The 21,831-nt window shown below is 26.6% G+C and overlaps 1 protein-coding gene across 2 annotated transcripts in view; it reads right to left on the reverse strand.

Annotated features, from left to right (window-relative positions):
• Window positions 1–252: 252 nt before the first annotated feature.
• Window positions 253–21,831, reverse strand: part of LOC142329757 (glutaminyl-peptide cyclotransferase-like) — an 84,982-nt gene continuing 63,403 nt past the window's right edge. The window contains exon 7 of one of the 2 annotated variants that reach the window (XM_075374514.1): window positions 253–411. In XM_075374514.1, the coding sequence (XP_075230629.1) occupies window positions 387–411 (25 nt within the window). In that variant the 3' untranslated portion in view covers window positions 253–386. Of the gene's footprint in view, window positions 412–8,461; window positions 18,296–21,831 lie in introns of those variants that run through there. The other variant, XM_075374512.1, reaches the window with a different exon arrangement.

Raw genomic sequence — 21,831 nt, forward strand, 5'->3', positions numbered from 1 at the left:
GCATTAAGTACACCTATTGGTACTCGCGAGATAAAACTCATATTGACCAGTGTTATTAAAAAATTTTAAATAATGAATTATAATAAATTATTTATGACAAGTTAGATGAAGGCACAAATATCATTTCATGATTGTGAATAATGATACATTATAAAAATATTATACTGACTTAATAGATAAATAATTATCATTATAAATTAATTAAATTACAATAACATAGCTTTTTTTTTAAATAAATAAAAATTCTTTAAATTATTTAAAACATAATAAAAATCTACCCATTATAATATAAATATATACATATTTAAATACAATAAAATTGAAATTAAAAATTTCCATTTGGTGTTGATATTGTACATAAATGACTTATTATATCTTGTATATAACTATAACTCGTCATTCAGTTTGGACCTGAAACAAATAAACGAAAGATGTTAAAATAAAATCAAAGATGAAGGCAAAATGATATCAATGTTATAATTATTATAAAATAACTTTAGTAACATCTAAAAAATAGGGTGTTTTTTGTTAAAAATCAAACAAAATGAAATTAGCATATATAATTGGATTACAAAGCAAAACGTAAAATTTTACAACTTTGGTTTTACACTTAAAAATAATATATTTACACACACATATCCATGTCTTCTGCCTATCATTCATCAGGGTGTCTTCATTCAAGGTTATATATATAAAACTCTTATATATATTTATATCATAACTCTATTACATAGATAGTTTTATTTTATTTTTAGTCATTATTTCCCTTCCTTTATAACAAATGCATCTGTTGTACTGAATGTTTTCTTTATCCAAAGATTGTATTCATGATGTTCTTTTATTTATAAACTTTACTAATATATATATATATATATACAACCAAGGTTGCATCTAAAATAAAAATAACAGAAATAATCATAAAATGTATCACAAACTGTATAAGTAAAAGAAAACACTGATATAACCTATGATGAAGAAAACATTCAGCTCAATAGAAGATCTTCCAAATTAAGAAACAAAACTAGTTGACATAAAACAATTCATATAAGAAAAGTAAATGTTAAATTATTAGTTAAGTGAATGCAAACCAAGAATAATGCAGTATATATACATGAAAAGGTTTCCTTAAAATATTGAGAATCAATCAATGAAAGATTTATCAAGATCAATCAACAGATTCCTAAAATACATGCAGAGATGACACTGGTATCTGGTTCTTCATACCTCAGACTATATCTACACACAATCTATTCAATCTGTGAAGTTATACAGACATAATTTATAAATACCACAACCAAACAATAAGCAATCCAACGCTTGACACAATCACTTAAAAAAGACTTTCCTAAAAGCAAGTTTTCCATATCATATTTTTTTTTACAAAAACTGATTAGTGAAGTTGTTTTCTCATTGCTTTCTTTGCCAAGTTGGATATTCCTGTACTTCATCAGGTCAAGCCCATCAGAATTTTGCTCTTTATAAAAAACCTTTACTCTACTCCTCACAAGGTCTAGCTATAGAGCAAATATAATTATTATCAGTAAAAGCTAATAAGACTTGTACTAATTGCACATAAGATATTTTATATGTGTCACAAGAAAGGCTGGGGAACAGATCATTGTCTGACCCAGGGCCAGCCTAGTGTTTTTGCCACCATAGGCAAACTCAAAAAATGCCAACCCCAAGCTTCAAAAAACTTAAAATTAAAAAAAAAAACAGAATTATAAAAGAACCATGTTAACTAGAAAAATAACATATAATTAAACAATAATACTAATACAGATTTACGGAAAATTGTTTTATTTAAAAATAAGATTTATATTTTAACAAGCTAATAACAATGAACTTACAAACTAAAAATAGTACCTACTATTTGCAGAGATAATTTAAATGTACTTTTAGAACAATAAACAAAACTAGTAGTATAATAATATTATTATACTACTAAATAATAGAATTTACTAATAAATAGTAAATAATATTATTTTCTAGATTCAAGCAAGAAGATCGAAATATATTTTTGTGGATAATGTTTATTACTTGTGTGAAGTAAAGGAAGTATTGCGATCGTGAAAAATTTTGGTTTTCAGATTTCAACGAAAATATACATTTTGACCATCTCTGAATCCATTTTGATTAGTTTCAGTGTGACATCTGCCCGTACATATGTATCTCATATAACTCAAAAACGATTACCCATAGGATGTTGAAAATTTGGATTTAGGACTGTTGTAACATCTAGTTATGTACCTCCCATTTTGATTGCAATCAACAACCAAAAGTGTCTAAAAAAGCCCAAAATCCAAAACAAATTGGATTTTGGACTTTTTCTTAACTGCAGTAATAAGCCCTCATTGAGAGCTTTTCAACAATATATCATAAGTGGTACTTATTTTCATTGGTTCCAGAGTTATAGCCAAATAAAATTTTAATTACTGAAATATTTGGATCTTACAAGGTGAAGGCATATTGGTTCAAACCAGACTTAATCTCCTTTTTTTTTAATTTAAATGTATTGATTTATTAATAATTATTAACCTCTGATTGTAAAAAACGTTTATGAAAAATAATATTTCAATAATAATAAAAAAAAATACGAAAAAATATCAGAAGTTATTAATGAAATAAAATTTTATGTACTTTTCATTTAAAAAAATTGTGTATATGTAGTTTAATAGGAATACAAGGATGTGGTGTCCAGAGCAGGTGTTTTTTTTTTTTCATTTTAGTTCAGCGGTTTTGGTGCCGTAGGCAGTTTGCCTACCTTGCCAACTACTGGCCCTGTCTGACCCACTGTGAGGGACTAACCATCACAATAATGTCATTCTTTTTAAATTTTAACTTGTTGGTGTTGAAGTCAACACCAAATTAAACAATAGGTAGTTATTTCTAATTTGTAACTGGTCATAAAATAAATAAAAAGAACAGAAAATATTTTCTTTATTTTTTTTTTTAGTAGCTGTTTGAAAGTCAATTTTATTATTAATTTTTTTTAATTTGTCATTTTAATATTTGCATGATTAATTTAAGTATACGTTCTGGGAAAACATAAATTTATTGAGAAGATATGAATTTTATATCACATATAATTTTATCATAAGGATCAGCATTATTATATCACATAAACTCAGCCATGTAGGATTCAATCATTTGTTGACAAATGTTCCATTGGTCTGTCTGCACACATTTTATTAAAAAGAAAAAAGTATTGACTGAAGATAGGTAAAAAATGAATTTATAGTAGATCAGAAGAAAACTCAATCATGAGAAAAATTTAAATATGTACCTCACGTGAATCAAGTTATGTTTACATTTTATTAATTACTACTCATTTTTTCTTTATTATTATAATTATGTCTGATTAAATATCTTTGAATATGTCTTCCAAGATATTTAACTGAATTATAATAAATTTGGTACTGTAAATACTATAATGTGAAAGTATTCATAGTTTTATCTTATAAATAATTGGACAATTAAGTAGATAATGGACACATAAGTCATTGAGTCCTGTGACCTACAATAATGTGATGTGTATCCCAAATGTTCTTTAAATTTTAAAATGCTTTCTTATGACTATTTTTAAATACATTGCATCTGTTAGAATTCATAAAAAGATAAATATAAATAAAACATTACATGTATATTGAGGAGAAATAATAAAACTGTATGATAATGAAGTAAGGCAAAATATCTATCTGTTTATCCACATACAGTTTCCTGTAAGACTGAAAAAAACAATCCTTTAATATTTTGACTGCTTTCCCAGGAAAACCCCTTTTATTATTCAGAGTATGTACAAAACAAATTCAAAGATTTTGTTGTCCATGACAGTTGGCAAAAGAAATTATATAAAGTGTTTAAAAATATTCTTAAATTATTGAAAATATTTTTATCTACTGTACTATTCAATGTATAGGAACAGATGAAATAAATTAATACACAAAAATACATAGTTTTTAAGAAGTGTAGCATGCTTGACTTTACCCAGTAGTCACCTCTGCCACTATTTTGGCTTTTTCTGCAACCCTTATACTGGACAAAGTGTTCCCTGATAGCTCTGCAGTAAGAGTTACCACCTTCCACTATTTTCTAATAAAGAAAATAATGGTTGCTGGATATTAAATGTGCCATCATTATGCAGTTGTACCAATACTTGATACAATTCCTATTACACCAACTGAATTAAGAAAGGATGAAAGATAAGGAAAGTGAGAAGTAAAGAAGGACAATTAACCCATAAATAAATGGACAGTCATTAATCAAAATAGTTTGCTGCCTTGCCCGGGATTGAAAAATATACATTTTTTCTTTTTATAAATAATTTACCATATAAACTTGAGTGTATGGAATATATGAAATATTTATAGTGTAGTAAATATTTAAATATGATATTTATGAAAAATGCCATGCTGACTGGGATTCAAATCCAGACTCTTTATATATAACTATCACCTAACACTGATAAACTATATTGAAAAACTTTATGTACATTTAGATGTCTAAATGTATCTTCAAAAAATAATACTGCCACCAATAACTTTAACACCACCATTGATGAACACTAACTGTAAATAGTTAAAAATATTTCGAAGTGCAAAGGAGTTTATGTAAGTCCCGAAAATAAAGGTTTCTTTCAGGAAGGATTTTATCATTTTGATTGTTGACTACACGTATGTTGAGTAGTTCTTATTTATCCATTTAAAAAACTATTTGGTAACTTCCTGTGGAAGCAAAAGCAGTAACAAGCAAACCTTTTTTGATATTCTCTTCCATGTAAAATAATCTCTTTTCTTTCAGTTTCATTAGATCTTGGATTAGTTAAACAATATTAGTGAAATTAATCAATAAGAATCAGGAATTTATTTATAGCATGCAATTTTCTAACAGCATGCATAAGAATTAACAAAACTGAAGTACATTGCACATGGTTTACAAAATAAGGAATTGTGTTCTAAGATAAAATACTATCTTTTTAATACTGCTTTGTACAGAATGTTTGTTCAGTGATGGCAGATAGAAATTGGATGTACCTTAGCATCACAGCAATATTTTGTAGTGGGAGTAAACAATTTGTCAGATGAAATCAAAACTCTGAGCGTAAAACATTGTGTTCATGTACTTTTCTATAAACATTGTATTTGTTTTTTAAAACCAATAACTGGATTTAATACTTACATAATCAATCATAATATTTTGTAAAAATTTTTTTTTATGATTTTGCTGACAGATTATATTCTATTGACATGAACTGAGTTAAGATTTATGAGATAATTTGTAGCGCATGTTTTGTTTAATATGTTTGATTTGGGTATAGTGTTGTTAATAATGTATGTTAGACATGTGGTAATGATTCTTAGAAATAAAAATAATCTTAAGTTAATGTTAACATCCACAATCATGCAGCTAAATATAGAACTAAAACTATGCACAGTTAAGAAAAGATCAAAGACCAGCTTTGTTTTACTGAAGTTGATTCATTATTAGCTACTGAAGTATAATATATTAGGGACATATGGAATTTTGGCGAAGGCCAAATTATGGCGCCAAGAGTTCTTAACTATGATTGTAAATGAAAGTTTGCTCTCTGTATTCCTGTCTACAGACTGAAACTTTCTGTTACTGAATTGAGACAACTAAGAGTTTATGCTGCTCATACGCCACTAATCGCCAAACAAACTATACGATTATAGTTCTATGCAGAGTCCTGGATACGACTTGAAACATCATTTAAAATTTGATTGTAAACAAACAACACTGGTACACAATAGATGTTTATGAACTATATTACGTTCCTCCCTGCACTGGATGTAATGTTTATATAAAAATTAGTCATGGTTTTGTAATAATAAAACTAACAATAAAAAGTTTCATCAGGAGGAGTGGAGGTCCTCATTCAAAAATTTTCAACCAGAATTGTGCACATTTTAATGCTAACATTTTTGTTCTAATAAGTTAATATGAAACTTGTTGAGAAGATGCTGAAAAATTATTTCTCAAGAGTTAGCAAAACTCCCAATGAATATTTTAATTTTTAGTGAAAGTTTAATTTTCAGAGAAGGTCATTTCTAGCAAATTTCATTATATCAATAAAGGCATTAAATGTACTTTCATGCCATAAAATTTTAATTTATACGTTAATATCTTACATAAAAATTTTTTAAAACTTTTATTTAAATTAAAACTTTTTAAAATTATAATCAAAACAAGAGATAAAAAACATAAAATATAAAAAAAAAATAAAATAAAAAAATAGTATAAAATTATAAATATTAATCAATTAAGTTAAAATTAAAATGTAAACATAATTAAAACAAACATAAAAATACAAATTTTAGCAAATTTCTTAAGTTTATGTTTTTATTTTGATTGATTAATCTTTATAATTTTAAACTATTTTTTATTTCTTTATATTTTATGTTTTTATCTCTTGTTTTGATTATAATTTTAAAAAGTTTTAAATTAAATAAAAGTTTTAAGAATTTTTTATGTTTAAATTTTTTTAAATTTTAACATATAAGTTAAATTTAATTTAAAGAATTTTAATAAAATTTAATTGGTTTAAAATATTTTAATATATAATTATAAGCGAATAAGTGGTATGTTATCATGGACTGTAAGTTTATGATGTTTTTGTAATAAATATATATATATATATATATATATAGCTGATGATGCAAATCAAGTTTGCAAAAGCGCTTCTGTTTGTGTAATGAAATAAGCTATTTCAATTATTCTGTACTTAGGGTTGATTTATTAAACATAAATTAATATATATATATATATAAATATATATATATTTTGCATATATAGATTTTTAAAAGAAACTTTTTGTACTGTACTTTAATTAACATGATTTATCTAACAAGAAGTAAATTGTAAAGTTCAGAACTAATTATTTACCATATTATCATACCTACGCAAGTCATTGTTAAGATCCCTGATAAAGAGTACAACAATGTACGAGGTTGTTATAATAGTACCTATTCAGAAAAGTTGAATGTTAAAATTAACAAAACACCTGCCTATGGATTAATTGTGTGCTTCCTGAGCTAGTTATCAAGTGTTTGTGAAAACAGTTGACCTTTATGTGTTTAGCTCATTACTGTGTAATAGATAACTCAGAACTGTCACATATATAGATAAAAAACTAAATATATTTTTTGAATATTCTTGTTCCTTTGAATTTAATTCAGAAGAAGAAAATTCAGTTTTTTAACAGGAATTTCAGATTTAAAGAAACTTTTTATGAAACCTCCAAGTTGCCAAGTGTAAACAGGTATGTTATTGTTAATTATTTATGCTCATCATGTTTTTCAAAAAAATTATATATTAAATTGAAGTTTAATTTTTTCTGTATACAACACATGGGTGCCTGTAAAAAAAATTGCCGCAAATAATGGTTGCCATTATTTGAACTAATTACTTTCAGTCTGGATGAGAAATCTAAAATTGATTGTCAATGTCTTTATTCGATAAACAAAATAAACATACAAAAACATAATAAACAAAGTATAACAGTCGCACTGAGTTCTTGTTTACAACATGAAGCAGCACTCGAATTCCTTCTCTCTCATTCACACTTATCCAGACTGAAAATAATTAGATCAAATAATGGCAACCACTACTTGCTGCCATTTTTTTTTACAGGCAACCGTGTATTATCATGTACAGAAAAAATTAAACTTCAATATATAACTTTTTTGAAAAGCACGATGAGTGTAAATAATTAACAATAAATAACATACCTGTTTACACCTGGCAACTTTGAGGTTGCGGCTGACCGAGAGCTGACAACCATTTTTTTTTACATTCTTCACATCATTTTCTTTCAAATTATGTTTAATTCACTTAAAAGAAATATAGTTGCAATTCATTAAAATAAATTAATTACAACGTATTTAATTAAAGGTAATTCCAGCTAATTCTTGCTAGGCAACCCAGCAGTAATATATTAAATTATCATTAATCATTCATTTAAATCAACTTTCATTAAAAAAAAACAGATACCTGCAGAAATCAGCTGCCAGATCTTAGGGGACTTAATAATAAGAAAAAATAAGCAACTCTGCAGTATATGTGACAGATATTTTCAGTGTTACGTTAAACTCTTTGTGCTCTTTATAAACAAAATAAAATTATTTTAATTTAAAATAATGTAGGTAACGTTTGAATTCCTGGAATGATACAACTTTCTTTATACAAGGCATACAAAATGTGTGCCATCTGTGTAAAAAGGCTGCAAGCAATGAAGTACATTTTAAGGTTTTTAATAAAGATAATATGTGGATGTTGGACAAAACTGCATAAACTACACTGATGGATAGATTGTTCAATAATTTGCTACTGGGTAAAGCTAGGCCTCTATATCCTCCCTATAAAAAAAAACATATAATTTATAGTCATTATAAACTTATAAAACACAATTCCTGCATTTTAAAAACCAATATTTAACACAATAAATTGTTTAATTATTTTATTTGATAAAAAAAATAACATAAAATAGATTTTTAATCAACAAAATAAAATAGATAATAGTGATACGAAGAAGGTAACTACACCAGTCCCAATTATTACAGTAATAAATATAAATAGCAAAATATAAACATAGAACTTCACATATTATCAATTGAGTAAACATAACAAAAAATTACATATTATAAGTAAATATTAAAAATAAAAAAATAATACAAAAAAAATATATTGGTCTAAATATGCTGTATAATGTAATGTTACCTAATATAATAAGGCTATAATTTGAAAATTATGCAACAGATACATTACCAGTACAACAAGAATGAAGCTACTCCTGAGATATGCAGAAAACTTGAGCTACAAAGATTTTTAGAAAAAGATGTATGCTAAATTCTATTAGTTCATACTTTCACTTTTACAGTGCATCTGTTATCCAAATGTAATTTCATTCTAGTTGTAAAGTACATAAATATAAAAATAAAATTGTAAATTTGATTGTCATATTATGGCAGATATAAAAAATATATTCAGGTCCCATAAAACAGCTTATAAAAGGATTCTATTAGGTAACAAAATGTTTAATTCAATTTTCTGTCAGTAAAAGCCATAGCAAAAATAAATTAAAAGGTACTTTTTCAAGTTAGGAAAGACTGTGAAATCACTTTTTTCTTTTTGTAGATTATTAATTCTACATGTCAGCTTGAAATTTGTGTAAGGTAATGAGTAAGGAGATTGTGAAAGTATAAATAAAATGTCAAGCTGGATTGTAATTTGTGACCTTCAAGGTGGATTAAAGCCTCATGCACTACCATTTCACCATGAAGGTTGCTGCTGATCATAAACTTTTATTTGTTATCTTCATTTTTTTTTATTCTTCTTTAAATAAAAAACAGGAATCTGTGGTAAGAAGGATTATGATTTTATTTACAATTTTTTATCTAAGTAGGTTTATACCATTTTTATCTTTAGTAAATACTGATCAGTCTATGCTTTTATAAAATGTTTAAGTAGGAACAAAACTTGAATATCAACATAGTTTTCAGTAATTATATTTAGAATGGATTAGATGTATAATAATTCAGAAGTTTTTCTGGATATATGGCATAGCTTAATTTAGCTACAGCCAAAACACAAATGTGTTCCTTGGACATGAAATGATACTATTATATACCTATAAATATGTTACTTAAGCCAGGGGGTGCGTTGTATAAAAACTTTAAAAAAAATTGGTTTCCCTATTTATTAATATTAATTATTCAATTTGCTATTTAATTTTATATAATATTTGGTCTTTGTGGACCATTCAAACAGAAAGATATGCATATGCCAGAAATTGGCAACAGCAACTGTAACACTATTACAAAAGATTTTTTCAATTAATTTCCAATTACTTTCTACACTAGTTAAGAGAAATTCATTTTTAGAGAGCAAAATAAACATTTTTGGCAGAATAATTATTTGTTGATTCATTCAGCTGGCACATGGCTTCAGTAAAGATTCAGAGTAAACGCTGAATAAATTTCAACTTGATATTGATAGTGAAACAGAATAATTTCACGGCAATCAAATGAGCTGTTTTGAGACTATTATGTAAACAACTGGAGAGACACAAATACTGATTCTGGAGTAGATAACTTTCTGAGTTTGTAAAAAAAGTTTGTGTTGAAAATTTATTTAAAAAACAGTCAATAAATAAACTTTAAACAAAAAAGTTTCCCAAACTTTTCTAATTTTTTAGGTGAGCATAGCTCAAATATAAAAAAAAAACTTTACATATCTTAACAAGCTTTTATGAGGTTGAAATCTGCTATATTATCTCACACTTAGAATATTGCTTCACGTTTTTCCTTAAAATACAATCACATTTAAACAAAAATTTATGTAAAATTTTATATATAATTTGATTGAAATAATGACATTAATAAACATATTAGCATATATATATAAAAGTATAATGTAATTTTCCACCAACAGTACAGAATTCAATAATGCCTGTTACCTTATGCTTATTGTTTTTTTCATTTAATAGTGATTTCAAGGATTTCCCTCATCGTCAGTTAATAATTTTTTTTTTTAAATTGTACATCAAACTCAAAATATAAAATTGTCAACATAGTATAAAAATATGTTGTCAAAAATAAAATATTCCATGTGGCCAGTCACACATAAAGTACTGTACATCTGTACAGTACAGTACTGTACTGTGAGTACACACATACATTTTATGTTTTGAGTTTGATGTGTAATTTAAAAAAAAAAATGTTTTTATTAACTGACAATGAGGGAAACCCTTGAAAGTGCTATTAAATGAAAAAAAACAACAAAAAACAAGCATAAGGTAACAGGTATTATTGAATTCTGTACTGTTGGTGAAAAACTGTGTTATACTTTTGTCTTGGACATAATTAGTACAGAGGTGAATATGGACACATACAATAACAAAAAAAGAATTGATTTTGCTACATAAAACACAGTTTCCTTAAAATATTTACTAAAACAAAAGTACAAATCATATTAGTTTTCTTAAAGTATACTTTAAAAAAATTCATCAGTATAATGTACAACATATAAAATGGTTTAATATACTGTAGATTAAGACATGACACGAGATGAAGCATACATTAAAACAAATAAAACTATAAAGACAAAAATTATATAAAAATAGATATGTTTCATAAAACTTAAAGAAAGTAATCTAATTAAAGCCTTTTATTCTACAAGTAATTTAAATACCAGGGAAAATATTTTTAAAGCTTGCAAACTATTGAAATTATTTTAAAATCATCTAAAATACTTTTAAAACTTAAATGTAATTTTTTCAGTAAACATAAATACCCATTTACCATTTCAACAAAATTGATAGCTCAATTTTCAGTCAGTTTCCTTTTTGTAAGACAGCAGTTAGCATTTTGAATTTATTTCTGCTATTTTTATGTGTATATTACTAAATATAATTTTTTATAGAAGAACAAAAAGCTAATTTCTAAAACACAGTGATGTAACACAGTAATGCAATGGTTAGAGAAACATAGATTGGCTTAAAATTCCTTGTGATAGAGGCACCCCTGAAAAACAGTCATAGTTTTTTTACAGCTGCCAACCAAGAGTCTTAATTTAGCTGAAGTGGCTTGAGCTAAAATAAAATTACATAGCTAAACAAAAAAAAATCTTCATCTCTGGAAGAAAAATGGTATTAATTATGATCCAACCTTTTTGAAAAGACCAGCAGTGAAAAGTGGAACAATGTGATCATGTAAAACAGATGGGAAAGGTTATTTTCAATATGAATTTACAACTGCCAATGAAACTGAAAAGGTCATGATGAGAATCAAGCTCAAAATCAGGAGATGATGACATAATTACAGCTGACGGCACACTGTTCAAGAGGAGAGTGGAGATGCGGTGATTGAATGTCAAAAATAAAAATTTTGTTAAGTTTTATAACTTCAGAATTTTTTGTAAATTAGTTAACTTATAGTATAATCAATTGTTTTTACTAATAAGTTACATCACCCAGTATTGAATCAACATATTTAGAACAAAATATCTGACCATCCACCACTAGCTACAATAAATGAAAAAACATCTGAATCATCACATGAGGCTGGGATAAGAATATCTGTGCATTTGGCATTTGCAAATACAGTCACGAATTTTATTGTTTGAGAATTTCTTATTACATAACAATTTTGACCCTTGATAACTTTTCTGTTGATAATGTTCCAAAAAAAATGAACTTTCTACCATTTCATGATTTAATATATAACTATATAATAAAAATACACAATATGAGAATTTAAAAAAAATCCAACACAATAAGAGCTAATAAATAGTATCATTTATGGATTTTAAGGAACCTATTTGATAAGACAGAAAGATTTTATTTAATATCCTAGAAGAATTTAAAATCAGCCATAACACCAGAAAATTAATTCAAAAAACTTTGACCCAAATCTATTCCAAAATTAGGTTCACCGATGAAATATCTAAAACATTTCTGATCAAAATCAGAGTCAGATAAAGAGATGAACTACAATTATTTTCAAGTTTTATAAACAACTTAACGTTAAAAAAATAATTAAAATTCTCCAAAAACAGAAAAATAGAATTAACTTTGTTCTTAGAAGTCAGAAGAGGCTTGAGAGAAAAACAGATCTCTTAAGAAGCAATAATCCACTACAGGGAAATTTTTAGGAAAAAACTGAAACAACACATTACTGATTAATAATTGTTTTACTTCTCATATATCCTGCAACTAATTGCATTTCTATACATTAGTTACCCAAGAAAGAACACGTTCCTTTTACACAAAGAGATATTCTTCATATTCCAAAAATGTGCAATAAAATAATTATTTATTTAAAACATAAAATATTTCTGTCTGAACCAGTTAAAATCATACATTCAAAGTAGACCACATAAAAAAAAAAACTAAGATCTGGGAAAACTTACCTTGTTTAAAGATGGTAATTTTGGGACATTGTTTATTAAGTGGGTACAACTTTTTTTATTTTTTTCTAAATAACCCACCCAGTAACATTTTTTTTTAATAATGATTATTGTTTTATTTATTACAAGAAATAAAAAAATATAGAAGACTAGAAGATTGATTATTAATATGGGAAATTTTACATTAATTTCATTAATTAAGAACAATGATACTAATAAAAAGTTATTTAATTTTTGCAGATAAAGAAAATTATAAAATCTGGACAAGTTTGAAAAAAAGCATCAAATGAAATTAACTATTGAAAAAGGATGAAGCAGTCGAAAAAGGTGGTATTGTAATAAACGAACATGTAAAGAAAAAATTTCTATTAGAAGAGATACATGGTTGGAAAACAGTAAATTACCGTATGAAACAATTATTTTTTTAATTTATTGTTGACTCAAGGCTATACAACTACTACATTTTGTAAGAAAAAAAAATGAAATGCAGTCTGAAACTATTACAAATTGGAAAAATTATTTACGAGAAATATGTGCCTTTAAATTACTATAAAATAAGAAAAAAAATAGGTGGACGTGGAACTATTGTAGAAATTGATGAGTGTCTGTTTTTTAAATGAAAATATAATAGAGGATGAAGAATGTTACCACAACAGTGGGTTTTTGGAAGAATTTGTGGTGAAACAAAAAAATGTTTCATGCATGCTCTTCCTGATAGAACAAACGAGACATTAATTTCTGCAATTGTAGCACCATTACACCAGGTACTAAAATCATATCAGATTTATGGAAAGCATATGATTGTATAGAAGATTAAGAAGGTATGAATTATACACATGATACAGTAAATCATAGCGAAAACATTGTTGATCCAAAAACAGGTGCACATACCCAAAGAATTAAAAGTTTACGGTGATGAGCTAAAAATCACAATAAGAAGGAATGGTGACACTAGACATGAATTGTTGGATCCGTATTTGTGTCAATTTTTGTGGTGAGAAAATAATAAAGATAAGAATTTGAGGAAATATTAAGTAATATTTGTGAATTTAATTTAGACTTAACTTTAGATGTTAGTGAAGACATGTGAATCAGCAGAATTGTGTTTATTTGTTATATATTTACTTATTGTTTATTTCTAACAAATATATTGATTATTAAAAAAAATTTTTTTATTACACTTAACCAATAACCCTAAAAATGGGATTATTGGGTTATTTTATGAGGTTATGCTTCAGAGGTTAATTTGGTTATTAAAATACAAAAAAAATATTAGGTTATTAGGTTACTTTTTGAAAAAAAAAAAGGAAAAAAGTGGTACCTGCTTACTGAAAAAGTAACAAATTTTGCCACATCTGTGTTTTGTAAAGTAAAATAATTATTTTTATTTTCCAGTTGATTAAGACATCTTTCACTTAAGACTACTATGAATTAGTATTCATTTATAATTTCTGATCTGATTAAAACTATTTTTATTGTTTTGTTAATAAGGAAACCTCGTATAAAACATTAATTTGATATAATTCAAATGCTTTTATAAATAATAAATATGGATTTATGTAATTTAATGCTTTACATTTAATTTTTAACCTTTTTATTACTTTTTAAAAGATGAAAAAGAACTGAAATATCAGCTATTTTTTCAGTCATTTAGTTATGTAATGATATTCATTTTATTGTACACTCATTTATGATTAAATTTTTATTGTTTATACTAAAATGTTAAAAAAAATGTGAAGTAAAATTTAATAAAACTCGGACATCATTTTGCAAGAAGGGAAGTATTTTTTCCCAACAGGAATATTAAAAATAGCTCTCCTTAAAAATATTGACTACATTTTTTAAAATTTGGCCATTTTTTTTTTTTTTTTAATGTGTACTTTGAAGGTACAAAATATTTTATTGGATTACAGATAAATTATTTTCTGTTAAGTATCCTAAATATAATTAATTTTGAATATTCCCACACGAATATATTAATTTCCTAAAGTCAACATCAATTCTAGTTATCTGTCTTGCTATATATAAAATGAAGTTTTCAAAAAGTTTTGATCACTTGCTGGACAATTCATTTTCTACACCAGACAAATTATAAACAATGTCTCATACTAATGCATAAAATGTTATGTAAATTGTAATTTAAAAAAAATATATACTTGTACATCCAATCGCTTGAAAAAGTTACAAAAATCAATTTTTAAGAAAAATAAAACAATTATAATGAATTCAAACTATGTAAATATTATATTGATAAAAAAATGTTTTAAACAAGTCGACAGAAATAACATTTATTGTGACATTAATAAAAAAAGAAAATAAATTAATTCTTAAGTGAAAAACATGAAAACAATCTTGTAGATGTGAAGGTCAAGGAGTGTACGATAGACGTCAAGGTGTTCTGATATGTATATGGAAAGTAGGTGATTGGAAGTATCCAACTGTACATTGCTAAAAAGGCAGACCTTGTTTAACAATTATTAATCAATTTTTTTCTTATGAAGAATATTAAGCTACTAATTTTAATTTAAAAGATTTAAGAATCATCAGTTTATGAAAAACAGTCTTCATGAATTGTACGTACATATACAATATGTGAATAAAAAATACTAATGCTTTACTACTGTTCTGTTCTGATCGCTATATAATATATAAACAAATACAAAATTTCTTATAACAAAAGGAAGAAAAATCTAACACTATTTTTAGAATAGAAAGACTTATAAATACTACCTCTGAAATTTGGCTACAATTAACCACAATAAACTATGTTTATAATTAAAAGCACAATGTTATATTCACTTTTTGTAATTTTTTTGTACCCTTAATATCTGATAAAATTATACTACTGAATGAAAAGTATCATTGATTATTTTGAATTGCTAACATTATACGTTCTAAATAAGCTATTGTCGTTTGCAACTATATTACAAAGTTTGAGTAAATATAGAATTTTTTTAGTACGCTATGTCTGCTGCATACTTAACAATAATATTTATTTTTAAAAACTAGCTAATTTTGTACTAATTCTGGAATATATTATTACTTTTGCATGAAATATTTGAGCAAGTATCTAATATTATAAATATATTTTATTTATAAATAAATTTGTGTACTTAATTACACTCAGTGAAGAGAGCTAATTTTTATTAGCAAACATAGTATACATAATACACTATTTTGTACGATTAAATTAAATAAAAAAAAAATAAAAATAATTTTTCATATATGTTGTTCTTAATCATAATTTTAATATAAAAAATGATAAAATATATTGCAATCTTAAACCGCTAAAAAATTAATTTATATAATAACTACTAAAACAATTTTTTATTTTGCTTTTTTTCTAAGCTCATAAAATTAAAAGCATTTAATTTTATTTTGACTTTATAGACAGAAACAAAAGATTAATCATATTATATCTAATAAAATTATAACAATTGATTATTTTTGTAAATGCATATAATTGTCTCGTTTTACGATGTTTGAAATTTTATCAACAAAAAAGATAATTTTAGATTACAGTAACACTAAAATAAGTCATGGTATTGATGATAGAATGATGAGTAATCATGTAATTGCTGCATTTATTAAAATTTACAATAATCATTTAACCTGTAAACAGTGTATGTGGTATTGCAAACTGGTGTTAAGTAAATTATGCAATTATGAAAAAGTAACAATCGGATTTATTACAACATAGTTAATTTTCTGTATCAAATAATTTAATGTGTTTTTTTTTATTGTACTTTGCATTTATTCTTTTTTAATTTTTTTGTTATTTATTAGTTCTGTATTTAAGCAATTATTTTTTTCTCTAGAAAAATATTGATAAGAGTTAAAATACATAATTGCTTCATACATTAAATTGTTTATAATATTTTTACTAACAATGACTGCAGAATAAACATTATGTGTACGGTCAGGATGTTCTACTGTGAGGTGGACTAAGCACATGGTGTATAGTCAGCTCAAGTATTTTAATATGGTTTGTTGGAACAAACAAATTCAACTGAAGTTATACTTGTTAGAATGCTTTGTCAACAGCGAATAATAGTATAATTATCAAAATTTCATATTTTTAACTTATCTACCCTCTCAAGGAACATATAATAGACCTATAACAAGGAAATCTACCAAATATAGTTACTAAAATGAATAAAATACAATTGTATTAGGAGTTTTTCATATTTCACTAAATATATAAATGATAAAAGATTTTACATAATCATGACAGCTGTTATATGAATAATCTAATATCTGTTACTGTTTTATTTTTTTGGAATTGACAGTTAATAATGATAGCAACTACAGATTATTATCCATTAAGAAAACAGTAAAATTAAAATTTTTATGGCTCATAAAAATGGTTATTATGCATTGCCGGTATATTAATTCCAATGTGTTGCTACATGACAGACCACATACCATGCTCTATATATTTTTATTTTTTATTTTAGACTAATATTTCTATTATTCAGAAAAAAAATTGAATAATATGATAAGTAATATGAAATTTAAAAAAATACACAAAATAGATTTGATCGAATCAATTTTTGCAAATTTAGGTTCACAACCAACATCAGTTATTGAAAATACGCTAACAGATTACAATAATTACATATTAGATTTTAAAATTAATTGATTTGAGTTTTTAAATGAACTCAAATCAGATCTAATCTTTTAAAAGATTTAAATATAAATATATATTATAAAACTATATTGTATGACAACACTACCTTTGTGCCGATACAATTTTCAATTTTATTAATTCATAAGATGCTTTTAGATCTAATCATATCTATATTCTAGAACAGAATGTCATACATAAGTATACATATTAAATTTCCTTGGAAAAAAACTCCATCATATTGGTTTTTCAGAAGTAGAACAGTTAATATCTCCTGAATGCTGAATAAATTTCATTGCAGTATTTCCTACAGTGATATTAATCAGGTTACCTCTCAAACTATGACATCAACTGCTTGAAAGAATAATCTCAAGTTATTTAACAAATTAAAAACTCATTATTTTATAAACTATGCCATAAACCTTATACTTCTCAATCTATTTACCACATGAAAATATTAAGGTACTTATGTTAAATGCAGTTTATTTTATTTTAAACAAGTCCCGCTTCAAAAAAAAGTATAAATTAGAATTATTAAATAAAACAGCATTTTTAAATATAACTGTTTTCTTAAATACAGATAATTTATTTTAAGAACTTTTAGCATTACTTTATTTTAATCAAAATAAATGTAAAATACCACCATGAAAAACAAATTAAAAAAAAAAAACAATAGTAAATTCAAAACACTAAAACAAATTTTTACTCTTTAATTCAAAGTCCAGGTTGTCAGTAAAAAAAAACCTGAAAAACACAATATTAAATTAATTTACAGCAAAATAGAATTTAATTAAAAGAAAAATATTTAACATTTTGTTGAAAAATAAACTTCAAAAAATCAATAATACCACAGAAAATATTGTAAAATCTTTGAACATAGAAACCGGCACAAAAGTAAGAAGACCAGAATTCCATAATGGTCAAAACAAATAATTACGAATATTTTAACAACTTCTGCTGTAAACATAAAATGTCTATAGATAGGTTAGATCTTAAAGATCTAGTGGATGATATGAGACGTTGGAAGTGGTTGATAATGTTATGATTCGTTCTTGTTTAATTGTGGTGTTACTTCAGTATTATTAGTTAACAGATTTGGACATGTGTTACAGTAGAATATGAATATGTGTATTTTAGATTTTTTATTGTATTATTTTATACTGGAAATGTGTATACTGTTGTAATTTGGCAATACATTGTACGGTCTTGTTTGCAGCTTATCAGCATTAAACAAATGTACACTTTTTATCAAAGTTGTTTATTACTTACAGCAAACACAAATTTATTAGCGAGTAAAAATTTTATTAAATAAAACACTTACTCAATACAAAGTGGTGCCATAAATTTCAACATCTTGGCACATACACGATGGTGTTGTTGTAAGCAACGACATAAATACAGAATCATGCAAAATACTGACCTCTCTACTTTTGTACGGGTAGTAAGTTGGAAGAAAGGGCGCTGCACATAAACTGACATTCTGAGTAATTTTGGTGAATACAGAATGGAAAGAAAGTCAGATTTTTTTCCATTTAGACTGACTTTGTAGTGAGGGGTTGGAGGCAAATCCATTCAGGCCTAGGAAGAACCTGCCAAGGTCACTGGAGAGAGTCAGTGGGTCACCAGTTTGTCATGATTTACCACTACATCTATAGACATGTCTGAATCGCAGATTCCTACCACAAAAGAAGGAGAAAGAAGAGGGAGGAACCTTTATAGTTCAGAAGCCTGGAGCACCCAGGATTCTTATTAAGTTGTCCAAGAGGATTAACTTCTTGGACCGTTTGTTGAAGCTTCAAAGGCAGAAGGATAAAGAGTTGAAGGAGCACTACACAACAGATACAACTGGCTTTGAGGTGGTGATGATGAAAATGAGCGGGGAAGTGAAGGCACTCAATAAACTAATAAAGGCAAACATGAGGGTACTGATGTAAACGAGGAGCCATTGACTGGATGCTGGGAATTCCCATGCAGGAGGGAAAGTATGTGGATGCAACTACGTAGACTGCAGTCAGTCAGGCAATGGACAAAATCATAAAGGAAGAGTTTGAAGAAGGCAGCGTACTGAGTAAATTAGACCTAAGTTGTGGCCTAAAGAGTGTTTTGAACAGGAAATGCTGGTCAAAGGGTTGATTTTTGACTGTGAAGGAGCTAGTGCAGCAGTCTTCTATTATGGCAGGAAATGCCAATGCAGGACTGAAGAAGAGAGTCGATATTAGGGCGCCTTGGATTAAGCGTCTTACTCAGAATTACAAGCTCTAGCCTGGACAGGTACTGGTAGCATGCCTGAACATCCATGTTCTGGATGGAGCATGCTTAATATAGCAGGAATTCCTTGTATATTCTAATTGTTAACAGTAGTGAGAGGGAGGACAAGATTATAGCAGATCTTACAAAAGTTGTCGGTAAGGTCGTTGGTAGTGGTGTGCGATTCAGTGCTGGTGTAAACATAATAGAACTGAGCTTCAGGAGGCTGAATGAGTACTTTGGCTGGAGAGATCGCATAATTTTGAGATATATCTAGATATTGATGGATCAGAAGTTAGCAAAAAGGGATAATCCAATAAGAAACAACCTACAGGCAAGCAATCTGTGACAGAAGTCATCTGAGCCGAAGGGAGGTCCTATGATGATCTCCTCCAGCAGGTAAAGGCAAGGTGGGAGGTGTGGCCAAAGTGATGTAAGCAAGGAAGGGAACAGGGGAAGGCCTCCAGATAAGGATTAAGGCCAAGGATAACTCAGCGGAGAATCTCAGGAAGTCCAGCGTACAGGTTATGCGGGTGGATGTAAAGCTAGGATGGAGGCAAGAGAGGCAGTCCAACTAGTTATCAAGGTCTATGTAACTAACAATTATATATTGATGTGAATAAAATATTTAATTATTTATTATATTTCCTAACATATTATGAAATAGTCTTCTCCTCTATATGTACGACATCATTCACTTCGACAATTATTAAAAATCATTTGTTTAAAACCTCTTACAAACTAATTCTTATGAAGCAGATTGCAATTCTGGAAGCAACAACCAGTACTGAACACTATTAATTTATGCTAAAATTTAAATGATAATATCCTAACAAAATCAGTAATTTGTTATACAATAAAAATCACAGTATTTGACGTTTAAGCACAAAAGTAAAATGCATACATTTAAATAAGACAGTAGTCAAAAAAACCACCCGTGATTTTCTATAAAGCAGATAACATAGCAAACAGATACAAATAAATGAATATTATATTATAGGAAATGTCCAAACATGGATAATATTGAGTATAACTCTTAACAGTTGATATTAACTAAAAGGGCAGGTAACATGAGTTTACTCATTAACAAATGAGTAAAATCACGTTTCAAAATTTATCTTTTAATCTAATTAAAAAACAAAATAGTCTCTTTTTAGTTTTTAAGAGGCATCAATTACTGAAGTCATTAGCCACAAACAAATGCCAACAGTATGCAGTGAAATTGCAGCAAATATAATTAGACTTCAATTATCAACAGAGACTGCTTTCATCTTTGCATTCTACCCTTACTTTTCATTCTTCAATTTCCATGAAACTAAGCTAACGTGGTAGAGGTGGAGGGTCAGAGTGCAGGAACTATCCTTTATGATGGACATCTCCTCCCTTGAGATTTTAGGTAGATATAGATATAGAGTGAACAAAAAATTAATTTTAAGGAAACAGTCACAAAGGCAAAAGTGTAGAGAAAGAAGTTATTTACAAACTGTAAAAAATCAGATAACCGTGATATGAATAGAAGACAAATGAAAAGAAAGGTCTACTTCAGAATGAAGAGAGAGAAATGTAGCTGAACTACTTTTATTTTTTAATATATAAAGAAGTAATAAAGAAAACAAGGGGGAAATTTGATACCAATGTAACAAATGAAGAATAGAAATCCAGATGTTAATATTTGTTAATTGAAATTGCTATTTAGGTAATAACAAAAAATGATTTTAAAAAATACTGAGTGAATGAATTCATTGCTCAGAGAAAAAATCATATCTGAAAGTAAAAAAGAATAAAATTAAGGTAAATAAATGTAACAGTGCAAAAAATGAGAAAATAAAAATTAAGATAAACAATATAACAAAATTCTGACATTGGTGGGAGGGGGTAAAATTACAAAAGATTGACTAAATAATAAAGATATCAAACGAGTCAAATGACTAATGATAAAAAAATGATTTAATATTATTTATCAGTAGTATTATTGAGTTTATATCACTCAATGTTTAGCATTTCAGAATTTGAAATATAAAAACTTTTTTTCT

Source organism: Lycorma delicatula, chromosome 9, assembly GCF_047948215.1.
Source record: "Lycorma delicatula isolate Av1 chromosome 9, ASM4794821v1, whole genome shotgun sequence".
NCBI lineage: Eukaryota > Metazoa > Arthropoda > Insecta > Hemiptera > Fulgoridae > Lycorma > Lycorma delicatula.